Source organism: Suillus subaureus (genome assembly GCF_016647635.1).
Source record: "Suillus subaureus strain MN1 chromosome Unknown BJ212scaffold_9, whole genome shotgun sequence".
Lineage (NCBI taxonomy): Eukaryota > Fungi > Basidiomycota > Agaricomycetes > Boletales > Suillaceae > Suillus > Suillus subaureus.
The window spans coordinates 1,078,094-1,092,920 of NW_024538565.1; the positions used below are offsets into that span (position 1 = coordinate 1,078,094).

General features: G+C 47.1%; 7 protein-coding genes across 7 annotated transcripts; 3 read left to right on the top strand and 4 right to left on the bottom strand.

The window, feature by feature from the left end:
* Positions 1 to 217: 217 nt before the first annotated feature.
* On the top strand, positions 218 to 3,082 carry BJ212DRAFT_1479064 (major facilitator superfamily domain-containing protein; the record flags this gene model as incomplete). Its single annotated transcript, XM_041339802.1, has 21 exons — positions 218 to 358; positions 407 to 416; positions 479 to 496; positions 554 to 614; positions 665 to 824; positions 876 to 916; positions 978 to 1,008; positions 1,062 to 1,103; positions 1,156 to 1,202; positions 1,252 to 1,342; positions 1,394 to 1,465; positions 1,511 to 1,561; positions 1,610 to 1,847; positions 1,906 to 1,960; positions 2,008 to 2,137; positions 2,192 to 2,237; positions 2,303 to 2,326; positions 2,379 to 2,429; positions 2,479 to 2,573; positions 2,627 to 2,779; positions 2,837 to 3,082. The coding sequence occupies 21 exons, from the start codon at positions 218 to 220 to the stop codon at positions 3,080 to 3,082; spliced, it is 1,803 nt and encodes a 600-aa protein (XP_041195376.1).
* Positions 3,083 to 3,321: 239 nt separating this feature from the next.
* Positions 3,322 to 4,328, bottom strand: BJ212DRAFT_1070385 (uncharacterized protein). Its single transcript, XM_041328992.1, has 3 exons — positions 4,302 to 4,328; positions 3,993 to 4,237; positions 3,322 to 3,927 (listed from the first exon to the last, which is right to left on the bottom strand). The coding sequence occupies exons 2-3, from the start codon at positions 4,069 to 4,071 to the stop codon at positions 3,509 to 3,511; spliced, it is 498 nt and encodes a 165-aa protein (XP_041195377.1). The 5' UTR covers positions 4,072 to 4,237; positions 4,302 to 4,328; the 3' UTR covers positions 3,322 to 3,508.
* Positions 4,329 to 5,090: 762 nt separating this feature from the next.
* On the bottom strand, positions 5,091 to 6,301 carry BJ212DRAFT_1069971 (uncharacterized protein). Its single transcript, XM_041328991.1, has 3 exons — positions 5,760 to 6,301; positions 5,631 to 5,697; positions 5,091 to 5,579 (listed from the first exon to the last, which is right to left on the bottom strand). The coding sequence occupies exons 1-3, from the start codon at positions 5,993 to 5,995 to the stop codon at positions 5,403 to 5,405; spliced, it is 480 nt and encodes a 159-aa protein (XP_041195378.1). The 5' UTR covers positions 5,996 to 6,301; the 3' UTR covers positions 5,091 to 5,402.
* A 373-nt stretch (positions 6,302 to 6,674) lies between these two features.
* BJ212DRAFT_1224837 (uncharacterized protein) lies at positions 6,675 to 6,827 on the bottom strand (the record flags this gene model as incomplete). Its single annotated transcript, XM_041329438.1, has 1 exon — positions 6,675 to 6,827. A coding segment is annotated over one exon (153 nt), but the record flags the coding sequence as incomplete, so codon positions are not given.
* A 2,063-nt stretch (positions 6,828 to 8,890) lies between these two features.
* On the top strand, positions 8,891 to 9,379 carry BJ212DRAFT_1479067 (uncharacterized protein; the record flags this gene model as incomplete). Its single annotated transcript, XM_041339803.1, has 3 exons — positions 8,891 to 9,049; positions 9,101 to 9,298; positions 9,353 to 9,379. The coding sequence occupies 3 exons, from the start codon at positions 8,891 to 8,893 to the stop codon at positions 9,377 to 9,379; spliced, it is 384 nt and encodes a 127-aa protein (XP_041195380.1).
* Positions 9,380 to 11,045: 1,666 nt separating this feature from the next.
* Positions 11,046 to 11,893, top strand: BJ212DRAFT_1479068 (uncharacterized protein; the record flags this gene model as incomplete). Its single annotated transcript, XM_041339804.1, has 4 exons — positions 11,046 to 11,374; positions 11,434 to 11,500; positions 11,557 to 11,815; positions 11,844 to 11,893. 4 exons carry the CDS (start codon positions 11,046 to 11,048, stop codon positions 11,891 to 11,893), a joined length of 705 nt encoding a protein of 234 aa, XP_041195381.1.
* Positions 11,894 to 13,286: 1,393 nt separating this feature from the next.
* BJ212DRAFT_1070566 (uncharacterized protein) lies at positions 13,287 to 14,328 on the bottom strand. The gene is made up of 3 exons (XM_041328993.1): positions 14,053 to 14,328; positions 13,953 to 13,995; positions 13,287 to 13,890 (listed from the first exon to the last, which is right to left on the bottom strand). The coding sequence occupies exons 2-3, from the start codon at positions 13,959 to 13,961 to the stop codon at positions 13,393 to 13,395; spliced, it is 507 nt and encodes a 168-aa protein (XP_041195382.1). The 5' UTR covers positions 13,962 to 13,995; positions 14,053 to 14,328; the 3' UTR covers positions 13,287 to 13,392.
* Positions 14,329 to 14,827: the final 499 nt, after the last annotated feature.

Genomic DNA, 14,827 nt, shown 5'->3' on the forward strand with positions numbered 1-14,827 from the left:
TTTGAAGGAGCTAGCTAAACTTGTAATCCGGCGGCATCACAATCACAATCAATGGCCCAGTTATAGTTTTATCCGACATGTGTCCAAATGCCGTCATTGCATTCCCCCACGGACTCCCTGCTCCGAGTCGGAAACAAGTCCGATCTCTAAGAACGCTTCCGAGTGGAATTGATTCCGTGGCACTCTTGACTTCTGACCCCAACTACGTACTCACGAAATGGCGACCGAAAGAGATCCGCTGATCGTGAATGGACGCAATTCAATACAAGATCATCGCCCACCCAGTGGCCCTCGGGACATTTCAAGGTCGACGCGTTACGGAATTTTAGTTGGTCTGTGGTCTGCAACTTTCCTTTCAGTGAGTTTTCATCCAGCAATTTTTCTGGATTTTCTGACTGCTTGATAGTCTTTGAACAGTACGTTGAACAATGTCTTTATTTCAATTGATGAGTCGTAACTCTTACCAAAACATATCCAGCAACCCTAGTCGCCACCCGTACGGCGTTTTGACTGTCGCATTTATCCGAATACTGATCTGACAGTTCTGTCACAGTGCTGCCATCCATCTCCTCTGACTTTAACAAGTCACATGAAGCTAGCTGGCTTGGTACATCGTAAATACGGGATTCTTCTGTTCGAAGTTCTATTTTGAACTTTTTCTTAGATATTTGCTCGCTGTCTGTACTTTTACACCTTTATATGGGCGGTTATGCAACATCATGGGGAGACGGGGTGCAAACCAGTTGGCCGTCTGTATTACCGCAGTGGGTACCCTGTTGTGTGGCTTCTCTACGAACATGTGGATGTTGGTTGCTGCGCGATTTGTACGTTCCTTCATCAATTTCATTTCACTCTTTTGTGACATGTTCCTACAGCTATCTGGCATGGGAGGTGGTGGTATTGTTACGACCTGCACGTGAGACCAATATCAGCCAAACCATTCAGTTCATTACTAAACACGACCATGACGAATTCAGGATCACTACGAGTGATATGTATTCCATGCGGGTGCGTTCTACTCCGTTGCCTTCCCGTTATCGTTATCTCAGGAACACCTATAGTCGAGAGGGCTTGCACAAGGGGTACAAAGTGTGTTCAATGGCGTTCGTTTGGTTCCATCACTTTTGAATCCGGAAACTTATTACTTATATTTAGCTTGGCATGGGTCTAGGAGGACCCATAGGAGGTCTCATAAGTGACCGGTAAGCGCGCGCGCCTTATCTTGTTGCCCCTGTCTACCATGCATTCTAGGTTTGGTTGGAGATGGGCGTTCTTGATTCAAATGCCCTTATTTGTATTGTCGCTCGCTCTTACGACCTACAACTTGCGATACGTTACTCCCGTGAGCGCTTGAAGAATATTCTAAAGCTGTCACCTGCTCATATAATGTTAGGGTAAAAGCAGAAACACCAAGGACGTTCTGAAGAGGATAGATTATGGCGGTAGTTTTTCCCTTTTACTCTCTGTGAGTCGATACTATCATGTGTACACTGTTCTTAATTCCTTGCAGGTTGGATCATGCTTGGTATTCTTGAGTATGAAATACAACGAGGATCTCCCAGTAAGTGATCGTTCACTTGAAATGTCTAGTTGGTTGACCCTTGGCCAGTGGTCGGATCGATGGGTATACGTGCCGCTGGCTCTCGCCTGCATTTTCTCTGTAGTTTTTATCTTAGTAGAGTTGTTGGTTGCCCAAGAGCCTATCATGGCACCATTCCTCTTGAAACAGAAGGTCCCTGTTCTTGTTGGAGCTAACAACTTCCTTGTAGCATTGTGCAACTTCACTGTGATGTATTTCTTTCCGACGTGGTTTCAGACGGTGGCCCTCACAAGTGCATCAACTGCGGGTATGTTGATGTTGATCCGTTTTAATTTAGCATTAACCGCAGTCTGGATTATGGATAGGCTTGCATCTGATGCCAAACAGTGTATGCATGTCCGCTGGGTCTTTGTTTGCCGGGTTAGTCAATGCGTCGTCGTCATTTTGTTTATTCACATCAGCGCTAGATGGATGATGCACCGCACCGGGAAGTATAAACTCATCAACCTTATTTTTGGTTTCTTTCCATTCATCGGGATCACTCTCATCACTTTGATGCGGGAGGACTCCGGACCATTGCAAATGTGGCTGAGCATTGTGAGCGCTACCTTGTATTTTTCGATTGATGTATGAATCATAATGACATATCAGGTCCCGCTCGGGTTTGGTAACGCCGTCGTTTTACAGACAAATCTTGGTGTGTGGGATGTCGGTAATCAGCTGTGCTTTAGATGGTTAATTATGTCGCACACAAATAATCAGTTGCCCTGCTCGCACATCTCCCCGGTACGTAGTTATGGCTCTTGTGCTGAAGTTGCTAATGATGCAACATATTCAGAGAGCGCGATGGCCGTTGGCACTGGTTTTGGTCAGGTTTTCAGAGGCATGGGTAAGTCGCTCGTACGGCTTCTTGTCATCGATGCTAACTGCTCCCGTAGGTCAAGTAGGGGGCGTTGCCATTTCATCGGCGCTATTCCAATACAAACTCGACTACGAGCTTCGATCAAGAATACACGGTGATGGCGCAGCAGAGGTGAATTTCTGCCCTTTAAGCAGTACATTCCAACGCTATATTTCTTCATCTAGATCGTGAGTCAGATCAGGCATTCAACTACCCTCGTGGGTGGGTTGCCGCCGGACTTGCAACGCGCAGCAAGAGAGTCGTATGCCATCAGTCTCCGCGCTGTGTTCACGCTTGCTGCATGCTCCACGCTGCTAGCGTACCTCGTCCGATTACCTGTACGTTCCCAGCCTGTTGTATTTTTTCGTTTCTCTGTTGATGGCATCGCGGTTTAGATTCCTGAGAAGGATTTAGACAGTCTGCCTAAGGAGACTGATACCCGACCCAAGTCCATTAGTCCCCGAGCTGGATCAAGAGCTCTGCCTCCTGCCAATGGTCACCACGCCATTGACAACGAGGAGAATGAGGACACTCGGCCGGCGCTTTCTAAACGCGAGCGCAGATTTTCTACCCTCGAACAGACAGAAGGTACACAAGACTTAGAAAGCGCCTCAATTGGAGGTTCAGCCAGACAGCGATAACTCCGCATCAACATTGATATCGTCATTCTTTATTCCAAGCATAGAGGAACAGGAGGACATTCTTCTGTTTATATTATCTTACACTCCCGCACATACTAAGCTAGCTGATTCGCCACTCAGCTGTACTCCGTGTTTTCAGGAAGTATAACGAACCTTGGAATTTCATGTACTCCATACTTGTCTCAGCCAGATACTGTGAGAAACCAGACTTCTGTCCCATCATGATTGTCTGATCCCGTATACAGTTATTGCAAATTAACATATGTAATGCACCAACGATATTCAAATGATGCAAGCAGAAAACAAGGGGCCAGATGAGATGCAACAGGCGCGCCGGTGGGTCACAGGTTAGTGCGAGAAGGCAGCCCAGAATATCTCTTCGTTCGTCCCGACGGTCAGACCCGTGCCAGAAGCAGAGGAGGGTTCCTAAGAAAACAATCCACTAAACAAGATGCTCCGCTGATTAAGTTTCGATATTCTGTTCTCCCGACCCGGAACGCTCAGGCTCCTGATATCCACAAGCAAGAACCCATCAATAACCACGGCCCCGCCCCATATAATCGCTCTCAAGATAGCCAAAGCCACCAAGACACCCAGAAGCAGCACAAAGACACCCGAACTCAGTTCAACGAGTGACACAGCGCTTGGAGAAGGCATCATATCCTTTCGGAGAGCGGTGGCGACGGACGCTAAGACGCATGCAAAAGTGAAGAACGGAGCGATGAATCGGAAGATATTGGTCTGGCTGAAATCAGAATCTCCTCGGAGGCGCTGGAACGTTGCTTGTGTTTCTTCTAGGAGGGGTAGGGCGCTGTGTAAGGGTGTTTCTTGTTCTGTATTTGATTCTGCTTGTAATGTTAGTTGCGAATCGGGTTGCATGCAGCACTAGTAGGGAATGGAAGTAGCTTACGCTCTTTGCCACGGTTCTGGGAGGTAGATAGTAAGCGGGAGTATTCATCAGACGCGTTGAACCGCTTGATAAGGGGCATGATAAGATATCGGGCGGCGCGGATTTAGATTCGGAAAACAACTATGAGTGCGCCGCTGCAGCGAGGAGGGTTGTTAAGAGTTCAGGGAACAAATAGTCTGATCCCCGATGGTTCAAATCGAAATGATACACGTGGATGTCGAAAAGTACTCCGGATTCAAAAGCATCTAGTACAACATAAAAAAATTCAGACCAGAAGTAGGAAACTAACGAGTTTGTTATTTTGCTCACGGCCGCTAAGAGTTCAACGTTCAGGCAACAAATTCCCGATGGTCCAGATCGAAATGATGCACGTGGATGTTCAGAAGTGTACTATAGACTATCTATAGTACGATGATATAAAAAATCAGTGTTCATGAGACCAGAAGCAGGAAACTACCGAGTTGACTGGCTTTCGCACATTCGCGAGGTGGGCGCGTGCACCGTGTAGGACGTAGTAAAGAATTCGCTCATGGCGGGGGGTACTACTAGTAGACCAGCTGGATGGAAAGCGGGCGTTGACTCGTTTGACAAGGAACATGATATCGAGTGGCACATCCGGACCGCGAACAAGTATCCCGCAAAACAACTAGTACGCAGCAAGCAGCACGCATTCCCGCCGGGTGGGCGTCCAGAAGATAGCCAGGATTCTGGGCCCGTCGGTCTAGATTGAAAGGAAACATGTGAATGTGTATGTAAAAAAAAGTGCTTTGTGAACTTTATCTATAGCACGATGATAAAGAAAATCAGTAATCGTAAGACTGGAAGTAGGGAGCTTACAAGTTGGCGTTAGTAATTGGACAGGCTTGGATTGAATCAGCTCGCTTTGTATTCCGGGAGGTGAATCTAGTCTTCTACGGTAGGCGGAGCGATAGACAGAAGACAGTCGTTCATGTGGACCAGGATATATAAAGGGGCATGGGTAGCACGAGATATCTCAGCGAACAAGTACGCAGCAATATGGGATTGCGGCTTGATATATATCCATACTTGTATGTAGTCCCCAATTGCAAGCGCCAGCCTATAAATTTGACGGAGTGACAAACATCAACAGGTATTTATACTAGGTACCCCGGGTATGTGCCACGGTCCATATCAAAATGATACATGTGAATGTCCAAAGTAACTCTAGATCTATAAAAGTATCTAGGCCAACAATAACCCGAAGTTATAATCTCAGGAATCAGTGAAAAAAACAATACGGAAAGGAGGAAAAAGTAAAGAGCGCTTGCACACATATGCATGATCATGACTGCGTCGAACGAATGAAAGAGTCGATAGACGTAGCATAAAAATGAACACAATGACACGATCGAAAGTACGTTTGAACGTTTGAAATTTCTCCGCATGACATCATCTTAGACTCTTCCTCATCGCGTGTCGTCGTTCGCCTTCGACGCAGACGAAGCTCAAAATGACATCTCCGGTGATGGTTAGACCATGTGGGGTTACATGTAGTAGCCCAGGATTTGATCTCGTTGCTGGTGTGTAGGTAGCAACTGGGGCTTGTCTGCTGTCGTTGCTTGCCATCTTTAAGAGTAAGATCAGCGACAGCAAGGTGCCTGCTGCAATGATTCTCACCAATGCTGATCCTTCATTGAACGTCCATTTATACGATTGCCCATTTAATGCTGTAAACGTTCTTGACCTGGATGAAAGAGAAAAATAAGACAACTGGACAGAATTAAAGCGAAGAAAAAAAGATCTTACGAGCTGAAAAAACTGCTCTTGTTGACGTATATCTCGTGTCCATGCACCACAGCCGTTCCAGGTCTACCAGATTGCCACACCACTCTCCCAATCTCCATTTCACTCTGCCCGCCAGCGACCTTCTTAACAGTGGTCGTAGATGAGCTGAGATATGTATCGATGCGATACACAGCACGGCCCTCTGGAGACAACAAGGCAGTGTTAAACGGGCTGTCCGTAGCTAATGAATAATTCATGTTCGGGACAGTACTACGGTGAGGACAGCCGGTTTAGGTTGGGCGCTGTATGAGCTGTACTTATCGGTGTGTGCACAGTCTGAAGAGCGTGTGCCGAGAGAAGCTCAGATTCTGCCACGGTGGGCGCCAGCTGTCTCCGAGCGCACGGGCGCGACATGTAGCGTTGAATTTTTAAGATTTTCATTCATGAGAGCTGAGGAACGATGTCATGGTCGACATGGGTGCTTAGAACAGCGTTGGTGAACCCATCAAGTCCACATCTACTCGTGTTGTGACGCGTGCTAAGGCAGTGTGCTAGTGACACTCTGATTGGATGGAATCCCTTGGGAATCAATCATGCTTCCATTCGGCTAGCTAGTTCGGCTGTTCTGATTCCGGGGTTTACCGAGGATTTTAGTCAAACTGTTCTAGTTTTCTGCTGTGTTCTAGGCTTTCAAACGGTTCGATATCGGTGCTCGGTTTTCAGTTTAACAAGTATGCTCGGCCGTGCATTAATTCTCGTCATGGATTGTTTCCCGAGTCCCAGTTGTCCATTAATATTTTGTTATACAACACATAAAACATATGTTTGAAATTTACAGCCCCACAAATCAATATCTTCCAGTGAAACACTCAACTGACAAGGACAAGGCTCCATATAAGCGCTAATAATAACAAGAAGGTGCGAATCCACATACCAGACTTCTTCCGCAGTAGTAATCATTGATAATCTGCTCCGTTTATATGCCCGAGGCGCTTCTGTACTTGGAGGCAGCCGACGCATAGGTTTCCCCACAGCATGCACCCTGTTCAGCAAAATACCTGCGACGACCCTGCATCGGGTTTCGCGCTCCTGTGCGGCCCGCTGTGCAGTTCGCTGACGAACGAGGACGTCGATTGGGTTTGAGCCGGGGAGTCTGACAGTGTATGATTGTGAAGCGAGGTGTGTGCGCTGGGGAACGGGTCGCTGTGGTATGGGTGCGACGCATGCATTTGAGTCATTAAATGGGTTTTCCGAGGGGAAGGGGATAGTCTGTGGTGCGATAGCGCGAGGTGGTGGTGGAGGGACACGACGAGCTACGGGGAAGGATGGGAGACGACGAGAGCTTGTGCTAGGGAGTGATACAGGCGCTGAGCGCCATGCAACTCTGGCAAGGCCTGGTGGAATTTTATCCATTGGAGAGCCTTCAATTACAACGCCAGCGTTCGATGAGAATGTAGTGTAGGGCGATACGCCTGCGAAAGTGCCATGGATTGAATGAATACTGTGAATTGGGACAGACATATCGTTCAAGGCAGTTATCGTGGACTAGGAGAGATATACTTGTACTGAGGGACGCCAGCTGAGGATCCAAACAGAGCCCGGTCTGAGGAATTTATAACCGTTTCAACGTGATCAAACCATTTCTCACAAGTAACAGCCTCCTAACGTTGCCCAAATGAAGAACACAATGATTTGGCAGCTGCAACCAATTTCAGCTCATCCTCTTTGTTTTCTCATTCCTTTTGTTCCTCACTCCGGTTCGCATCTACAATTATCAATAATTGGTAGCTACTAATCATTCAAAGGGACTCTTGTGTCGCTTTATCATTGTCAATGGGCAGTTCGCGTTGGATGCTTCTTACGACGGTCCCGGGGCTATGCTCCATCATACGCCAATCCAGAATCTTATCGGCAGTGCACTCACGAGACTTGCATATACTTATATGGGCCAGTTCATCAACTTCCATCAAACACTCTTGACGAATCTGGACTGATGGTACCTGTATAATATTGCAAGATTGACACATGCCGCGTGTGCCGTACCAGAACACAGCTTCAAATGGGTAGTAAGTTGTTCGGTAGAAGCCTACCTTGCTTTTGCAGGGAGCAGTAAGTATATGTGAGCCTATCTATGTCCCCCCAGCGAGTTCTAGCGAATTTCAATGCTCCAACGTTCTTGATAGCAGACACCTTGGCAAGCAATTTCCAGTTTGATCATCGGACGACCGTACCTTATCCCCCATAAGGTCAGATAGCACTATTCTTTAGCCTCTTCTTCCTTGAAAACGCACGTAGGGCCCAGGCTCAGCAGATGTTTTTCTATTCCCCAGTGGCGATTCACAAATCCTCCGCCGGGGCTTGAGTATGCGGAAGACGAAGTGACGTACGTCTGAGGAGCCCTTCAACATGTCTTTTGATAACATGGCCCTGGCCCGCTGATAAGAGTGCGTTCTGGTCTTTATTGCATGTGACTTGCTCCACGTTGAGGTAACACCTGCGAATCTGCGAGTAGAAGCCCGTCGTATTGCAGACTGCACGCAGGGTCGTTCTTTGATTCTCAAACGCGTTCTTGATGGTAGCAGCTGTCGTATTATCGGGAATATCGGACACCTACTTCTATGAATGTTATTTGACAGGAATCTCATAGTTGTCTGCGGGTGACGTTTCAGCTGAAGGTAAGTGATGTACGTTCAACAGCACGCAAGTCTGACCGTAAAGCCGGGCAGGTATTAAGCAAAAGCCTGGATGATATCTGCCAGCAGTCGTAGCAGTCCTTCTATACAACATGGAGTTTCACGCGGATCCATCGTTGAAATTAGAACGTTGGGATGCAAATCAGGGCCTAGACCTTGACAAGCGCTCACGTGGAGATTCTCCATCCCTGATGCTTCTTCCGCGCGCGCCTCATAAAACCAGCAAATTGAAAAGTAGTCTCCTATCTTTCTGCCTCTTTTCTCAGTGCTCGTCTCTACGTGCGACGCGACGCGCGCACGTACGATTTTATTTTTGGCCCACTGGCCATCCCGTCTTCATCTCAGTGTGTTTTGGTCTGGATCTGTGTCTCCTTTGGCACTTAGCTTCAACCCCTGAGGTCTGCGTATAATCGTAATCAGTAATGTCATGCTTTATCTGCCAGGTATCTCTTGCTCAGGATGATTGCAGAGAACAGAGATATAATCTACGAAATCCTCGACTTTCAGTATATCTGGTTTGCGATCCCATCTACTCTCTTCCAATCAGAGCTGATCTTCATTTCAGCCCGCGCCTCCACGATCGGCTCCATGGAAGTGCAAGACTTCCTTTCTCACAAGGTGCGTCTCATTCTCATCAAAATCAACAGATTAAACTAACGTGCCCTTCAGCATTGGTTACCTGGGCTGCACTCCCTTGGCACAACCGCCTCCTCGACTCCCTCCACATATACCTCCATATGCATATGTTATCGAGGGCGCCACAGTGCGAGAAGCCTGGATGTCTGCGCCACATTGGTATGGCATAGGAACTACGAGATTCTCCTGCAGGTAGCAATGGTCGGCATAGGTCTAGCTATGGGCGGGAAGGTACTGGCGTACAGGTCACTCGTACTTTCACTGACTCTATTCATCAAGGCCTAGGTCTTCGTATATGACGAGTATAACTAGCCATTTATGGAGTCTCCAGATTTTGATAGTCTATCAGGATATGCATCTTCTTGGATCTTCATATATACTATGACAGGTATGTGTCGAGAATCACCAGCTATTACGGTTGAATATGGGATTCTTTAGACCTGGAGACATAACATACGGCTATGCAGATCCTATGGTTTTCTCTTACAAACTGCTAGCGTTCTTTCTCCAAGGCGGACAGGCGAGTCTTCCGCCCATCAGTCGAATACTACTGACAATATACTTTTACTATACCAAGGTATGTAGTGAGAGTGACCAGCTACTTCCTTGGAGCATGGGTTCTCCACAATGGGCTTATCTGTCCCGTTATGTAGATCCCATGTTCACATGTAACAGCTCTAGTATGTTCCGCCCTTCTCTGCATGTCAAGTGAGCATCTTTCATCACAATTACTTTGATCCTTCACTTTGCAGTGGCAGCTTGATGAGCTTTGTTCCTTCCCTGTCCTCCAAGATCATCAATTCCAAACCAATGGGTCCAAAGGTGCTAGTGAGCTGGTGAGCATTCTGCTGTATTTTTGAACTTGCGTTGAACTAACTCTGGCCATCTCCTTAGGTCTTCACGCATTTTCAAGGTACAATAATCAACAACTGTTCCAATTAAACACGGGATCTATGCATCCGAGAATTCTAGCACCGTCAGTTCGACTACATAGATCCTATGCCCACATTTACAAACCGAGTAGAAGTTCTCACATGTTCCGACCTCCTCTGCCTGTCGGTGAGCTTTTTCTCTGCTTATCCCTGACAACTTTAACCCATATCCGCCCTTCAAGATCGTCAACTCTCAACTCTAAACCGACGGGTCCAAAGGTGCTAGCGGATTCTGCCGTATCCTTAAACTGACACTAGGTCTTTGTGCACAGCTATTCCCAGGTATGTAACGAGAATCACCAGCTATTTTATTCTCCTTTCTGTCGTAGACGTCAGGAATATATTTCTGCCCATCTGTGTAGATCCCACGCCGTTCAGTACAAGCTGTCGATATTTATTGTTCTCCTGCTGGAAACGCAACCTTGTAAAGGCTCTCACGCACTTCATCCGTCGGCAGTCGCAATTACTCAATCAAGATCATTTATCAAGGTCGTCCATTCCAAGCCATGGCATCGTTCTCCTCTAACTACTCGATTCGTAGATCTTGTTCTCTCTTCGGCAGCGAATCTGCAACTCCCCAACAGCAATGATGACCAAGCTTTCTGATAAAAGTAGAGTTTGGTCTTCATCGTTACTGAGGAGCTAATCATTTGTCACTGATTCCACTATTCGCTCGATGCTGTCATTCACACTTGGGAACCGGGACGTGCTCATTCTGACAGTGATGACGAGCTGGACGAATACTTACGGAGGGCTGCCCAACTTCAAATCTACATTCGCTTCGGTACCCTCTTGTTCAAGCTGTCAATCGACTCGTTATTAAAATTGACAATACGACGTCGGCGTTCCTGAATCTTTCCATCACGACCGGCTTATTTGTCTGTGTTCTTTGATTTCACGCGAAGAAGCTGTGACATTTCAAACGGCATCTTCCATGTAGAACACTGCTACTTACCAAAATGTTAACTGCGCACCCTCAGTACACGCGCCTATCTATCTAGAAGGCAAGATCTCCATTTTGATAGCGTCTGGCGTAATTCCATCCCATGGACTCCCAGCTAACTCTCATCGACAGCAATTCCGAATCCGAACTCGCTGCTCCAGATCCAGCATTCGGTGCAACAACGATACTAGACTTCGACCACGATGGGATGATATCGACAGATGCCACAGTGCGTGGACAGACTCGCATACGATACTCTGTCAGGACCGTCAGGGCCGGCCTGGTAGGAATGAGCCTCAAGACCGTTTTTAGCCAGGGGGAGGAGATACTGGCAACGGTGCAGCGCAGGGATATGATCCCGGATTTGCTCACGCTAGGCGGTGAAACTATGAGCCTTCGCAGCTGGCTCAAGACACCTATGTTCTCATCGTTGTAGGTTGGATTCCATAAACTCTTGGATGCGGGATTTTTTACGAGGTCTGGTCATCTAGCCCTGCGTCGTTCAGCGAGGGGAGAGAGATGTACCTATGGAAGAAAGGTCAGGGCGGTGGAATTGATGTAGGTTCATCACGATCTACAGACAATGTGAACGAGTTTTGACGATCTTCCAACAGTTGTACAATGGAAGCGACGCTAATGCCGGTATAATTGCTCGCTTCTACCCCTCCTATTTCGTTGAGACGCACGATCGGAGAAGGATAATGTGTCATGCTCACCTGGACTTACAAGCTGAAGCTGATCTCATACGTGAAAAGGTGTTCATATCATGTGTGCTAATTGTGCAGAAGACGATGAAGATGAAGGCAAGGGAGCGGGACTCGATAGCTAATCAAGAATTCATGTTCACCGTGTCCTCCATGGCTGCTGCAGGCGGTGGGTTCCCTATGTGTTAATTGGGCAGAAGATGAGGCAGAATGCGAAGGCAAAGGAACGGGACTTGGTGTCAACTAGTCAAGGACTCATCTTCTCCACGGCTGCTCCAGCCGGTGGGTTCTAACTTGACGTAGTAGGCATCAATGAACCTCTGACCAAACCATCCATGAGTGAATGTCAAGGTGGAAAAAATCCTTATCATCAGCAAGTTTCGAACTCGCACAATCTAAGAATAACATATTTTGATTCTGTTGGGATAACCACTTGGTTCCAGTCAAGATGACATGGTAGCTCTTTTCTTGCAGACGCCCGTTTGAAACACTACCGTTTATCTATCACCTGTATTTCATGCGCGGAAATTCTGTGCAGTCCGACTTCAGTTTTGAATATTGCACGCTAATTAGCAACTTAAATGAGACCCGCCTCACGTCCTGCATACCAAATATCCAGCAAGCCTATTGCACGTCAGCATCTAGATCTGCCTCTGACTAGTACTGCGCACAATGGTTTCAATTCCAGGATATCCCACGACTATGAATATATCGCAAACTCACGTATTCGAATTGACGCAAGGGAGCCATGAGAAAATGACGCGAGCGAGAGCTTCAGCATTTGGTATGGGAGACTCCGATGTTCGTATGTGTAGGGGAGGTATGCTGTATTGGTTCAACATTAGGGTCGATATTGAGATACACAATATCGACTGCGTATGCAGGTGTGGACGAGTCGGCTGCGGACAATCCGCGGAAGATAACGGAAGGATGAAGGTTGCGGATGTGCAACCAACCTGATATGGTGTAACTTAGTCAAGACTGTTGTCCGCTTAGCTGTTACGCCAAAAGGCAGTGATACTGAAAGCTTGTGTTTCAGTATCGCGGACAGTATTTATGTAGATTATGCTTACATATGGCTTCCAAGAGAAAGTCATTGTCAAGCTGCCTGAAGGCTCCTGGGATGAGAAAGGGTGGGGAATGTGACTGCAACCTTACAACATGAGTAATCATAACGAAAAAGGACAGGCAATGAACGAACACTAACAAATGAAGCAACTCCAGGATATTCCCAGAACAGGAATATACGCCAGGCTCAAGTACTCGAGGCAGCTCCTGTTGCATGCAGCGCAGCTTTCAAAGATCTGAGACACTTATTGACTTCATCCCAATCGTCCGGAGACCCGAAAACATAGTTAATGCAAGTGAACAAGTGAAAATGGTGTGAGCAACAGCTTCAGGATGTGCTATTGAAAACTCCGGACAGTCTCTAACCGCAAAATTTCCAGGGAACTATGTTGTATTGGCTCACCATCAGTATCAATGTCAATTTCCACAGTACTGACTGCAACTCGCACGTAGACGGAGTACTGTGACTAATGCGCGGAATGTAACGGGGGGGAACGAAGACCCGAGTTATCTAATTCCAGAGTGTGGATGTGCGGCCAAGTCGATATGGCTTCCAAGAGAAACCATCGTCAAGGTAGATGAAAGTATCACCACAAATGAGGGTTCAGAACTGTATGAAGCAAAGGAGATGTGGAGTCACTGCCAAAGGGTTGCCCCGGGGCGCCTGATACCTGTCGTTCAAAGTAATGGAAATTTTTTCCAGGGTCTGACCAGATTTATATTAGTAATAGGACAGCGCACGAAAAAGTTGCTCGGCCTCGGCCGAAGACGGTAATGAATGGTGAGAAATTGATGATACACTGTTCTAACGGCCAAGGAAGAGCATTGCGCGCTTCTTCGATTGACACTGAGAAGGGTGGGGAGGCTGGAGAGGTGCTTCCATGCTACCCAGTCGAGCGGTGGACAAGACAGCGTTACGAGGTGCTCGCACAAACGGACCCCGTCAGACAGCAGGGACGGCTCATCGGCGGCGCTCATATCAGAAGTTTGGATCGATAAGAGCTCCAAAGCAGCGCAATGAGTCACAGCAGATTGCAGTTCGCTGACGGACATTATATAACATTGGCGCAGCGTGTGGGGTAGGAATAGATCAAAATATTTGACAGTGGAAAGAGCCCACGTTAATGACCTCAACCTGGGGAAAATGCATTTCTCGATAGGGATGACCGAGAGAAGCTTAAGATGAAATGATGACATTTCCAATGAGAAAACACGAGCGGAGTGACGCAAAAACTGACGGGCTTCATGAGCAAATAACGGTTCGACGTTGGCGGAGCGATACTATTTAGATGCTCAGTCAGCCAGTGAACGGAAAGAACACGACAGATTTGCACTCACAGTTCGACCGCTACGATATATCAGTGGATACAGCTTCGTCACAGTCTGGCAATGGTTTTAACTTGTACATTCCAGTCCACAGCAAATCCATCGTAGGTTTGTGGAAGGCTTTCCATGTTGTTGCAAGCGCGGCAGTAAATTTCCGACCTATTAACTTGGTGCTAAAAATCAATGTTTGATTGGCATGGGCGAGTATCTCCCAGAGGATTTCATGAACGAGTAGAGCCTAATGCATCATGATTCTAAATACACCGATGGAGCTTCGATGAATTGAGTTCAAAGCAGCAGATCAAGTAAGTAATACACAAACGCAAACAACTTTTGTTATGGGTCAGCTTGAAGCTTGAGCTCGACGCATTTGACGACTTCCAACAGATCGCTAGCTTATTTTGTTCAACTTTTGAGTCTTTGCCGACTCTAAGCAATGTACACCACGTTCAAAATGATGCTCGATCCGACTCATAGACGTCAAGGTCAATAGAGCTCCTGACAGAAATACAGGGCAGATATGTAAGGGCAGTAATATCGCTGACCGTCGCTGCTCTGAAGGAGTCATCAAAAGAAGCCCTGCAAAATATCGAGGAACTAGAGAAATAGGGTGAGGTATTTGTGACGCGGATAGTGAAGGACGGTCAGCTGCGAATGATATTTTGAGACGAAATCAAATAGAGTGGGGCCGAGCAAATTGAGGAAGGTGAATTCTAGCAGGCAGCTAACTATGCTACCCATGTCATAGGTCTCCTACTTATCGCTTCACATTCTTCAACTTATGACA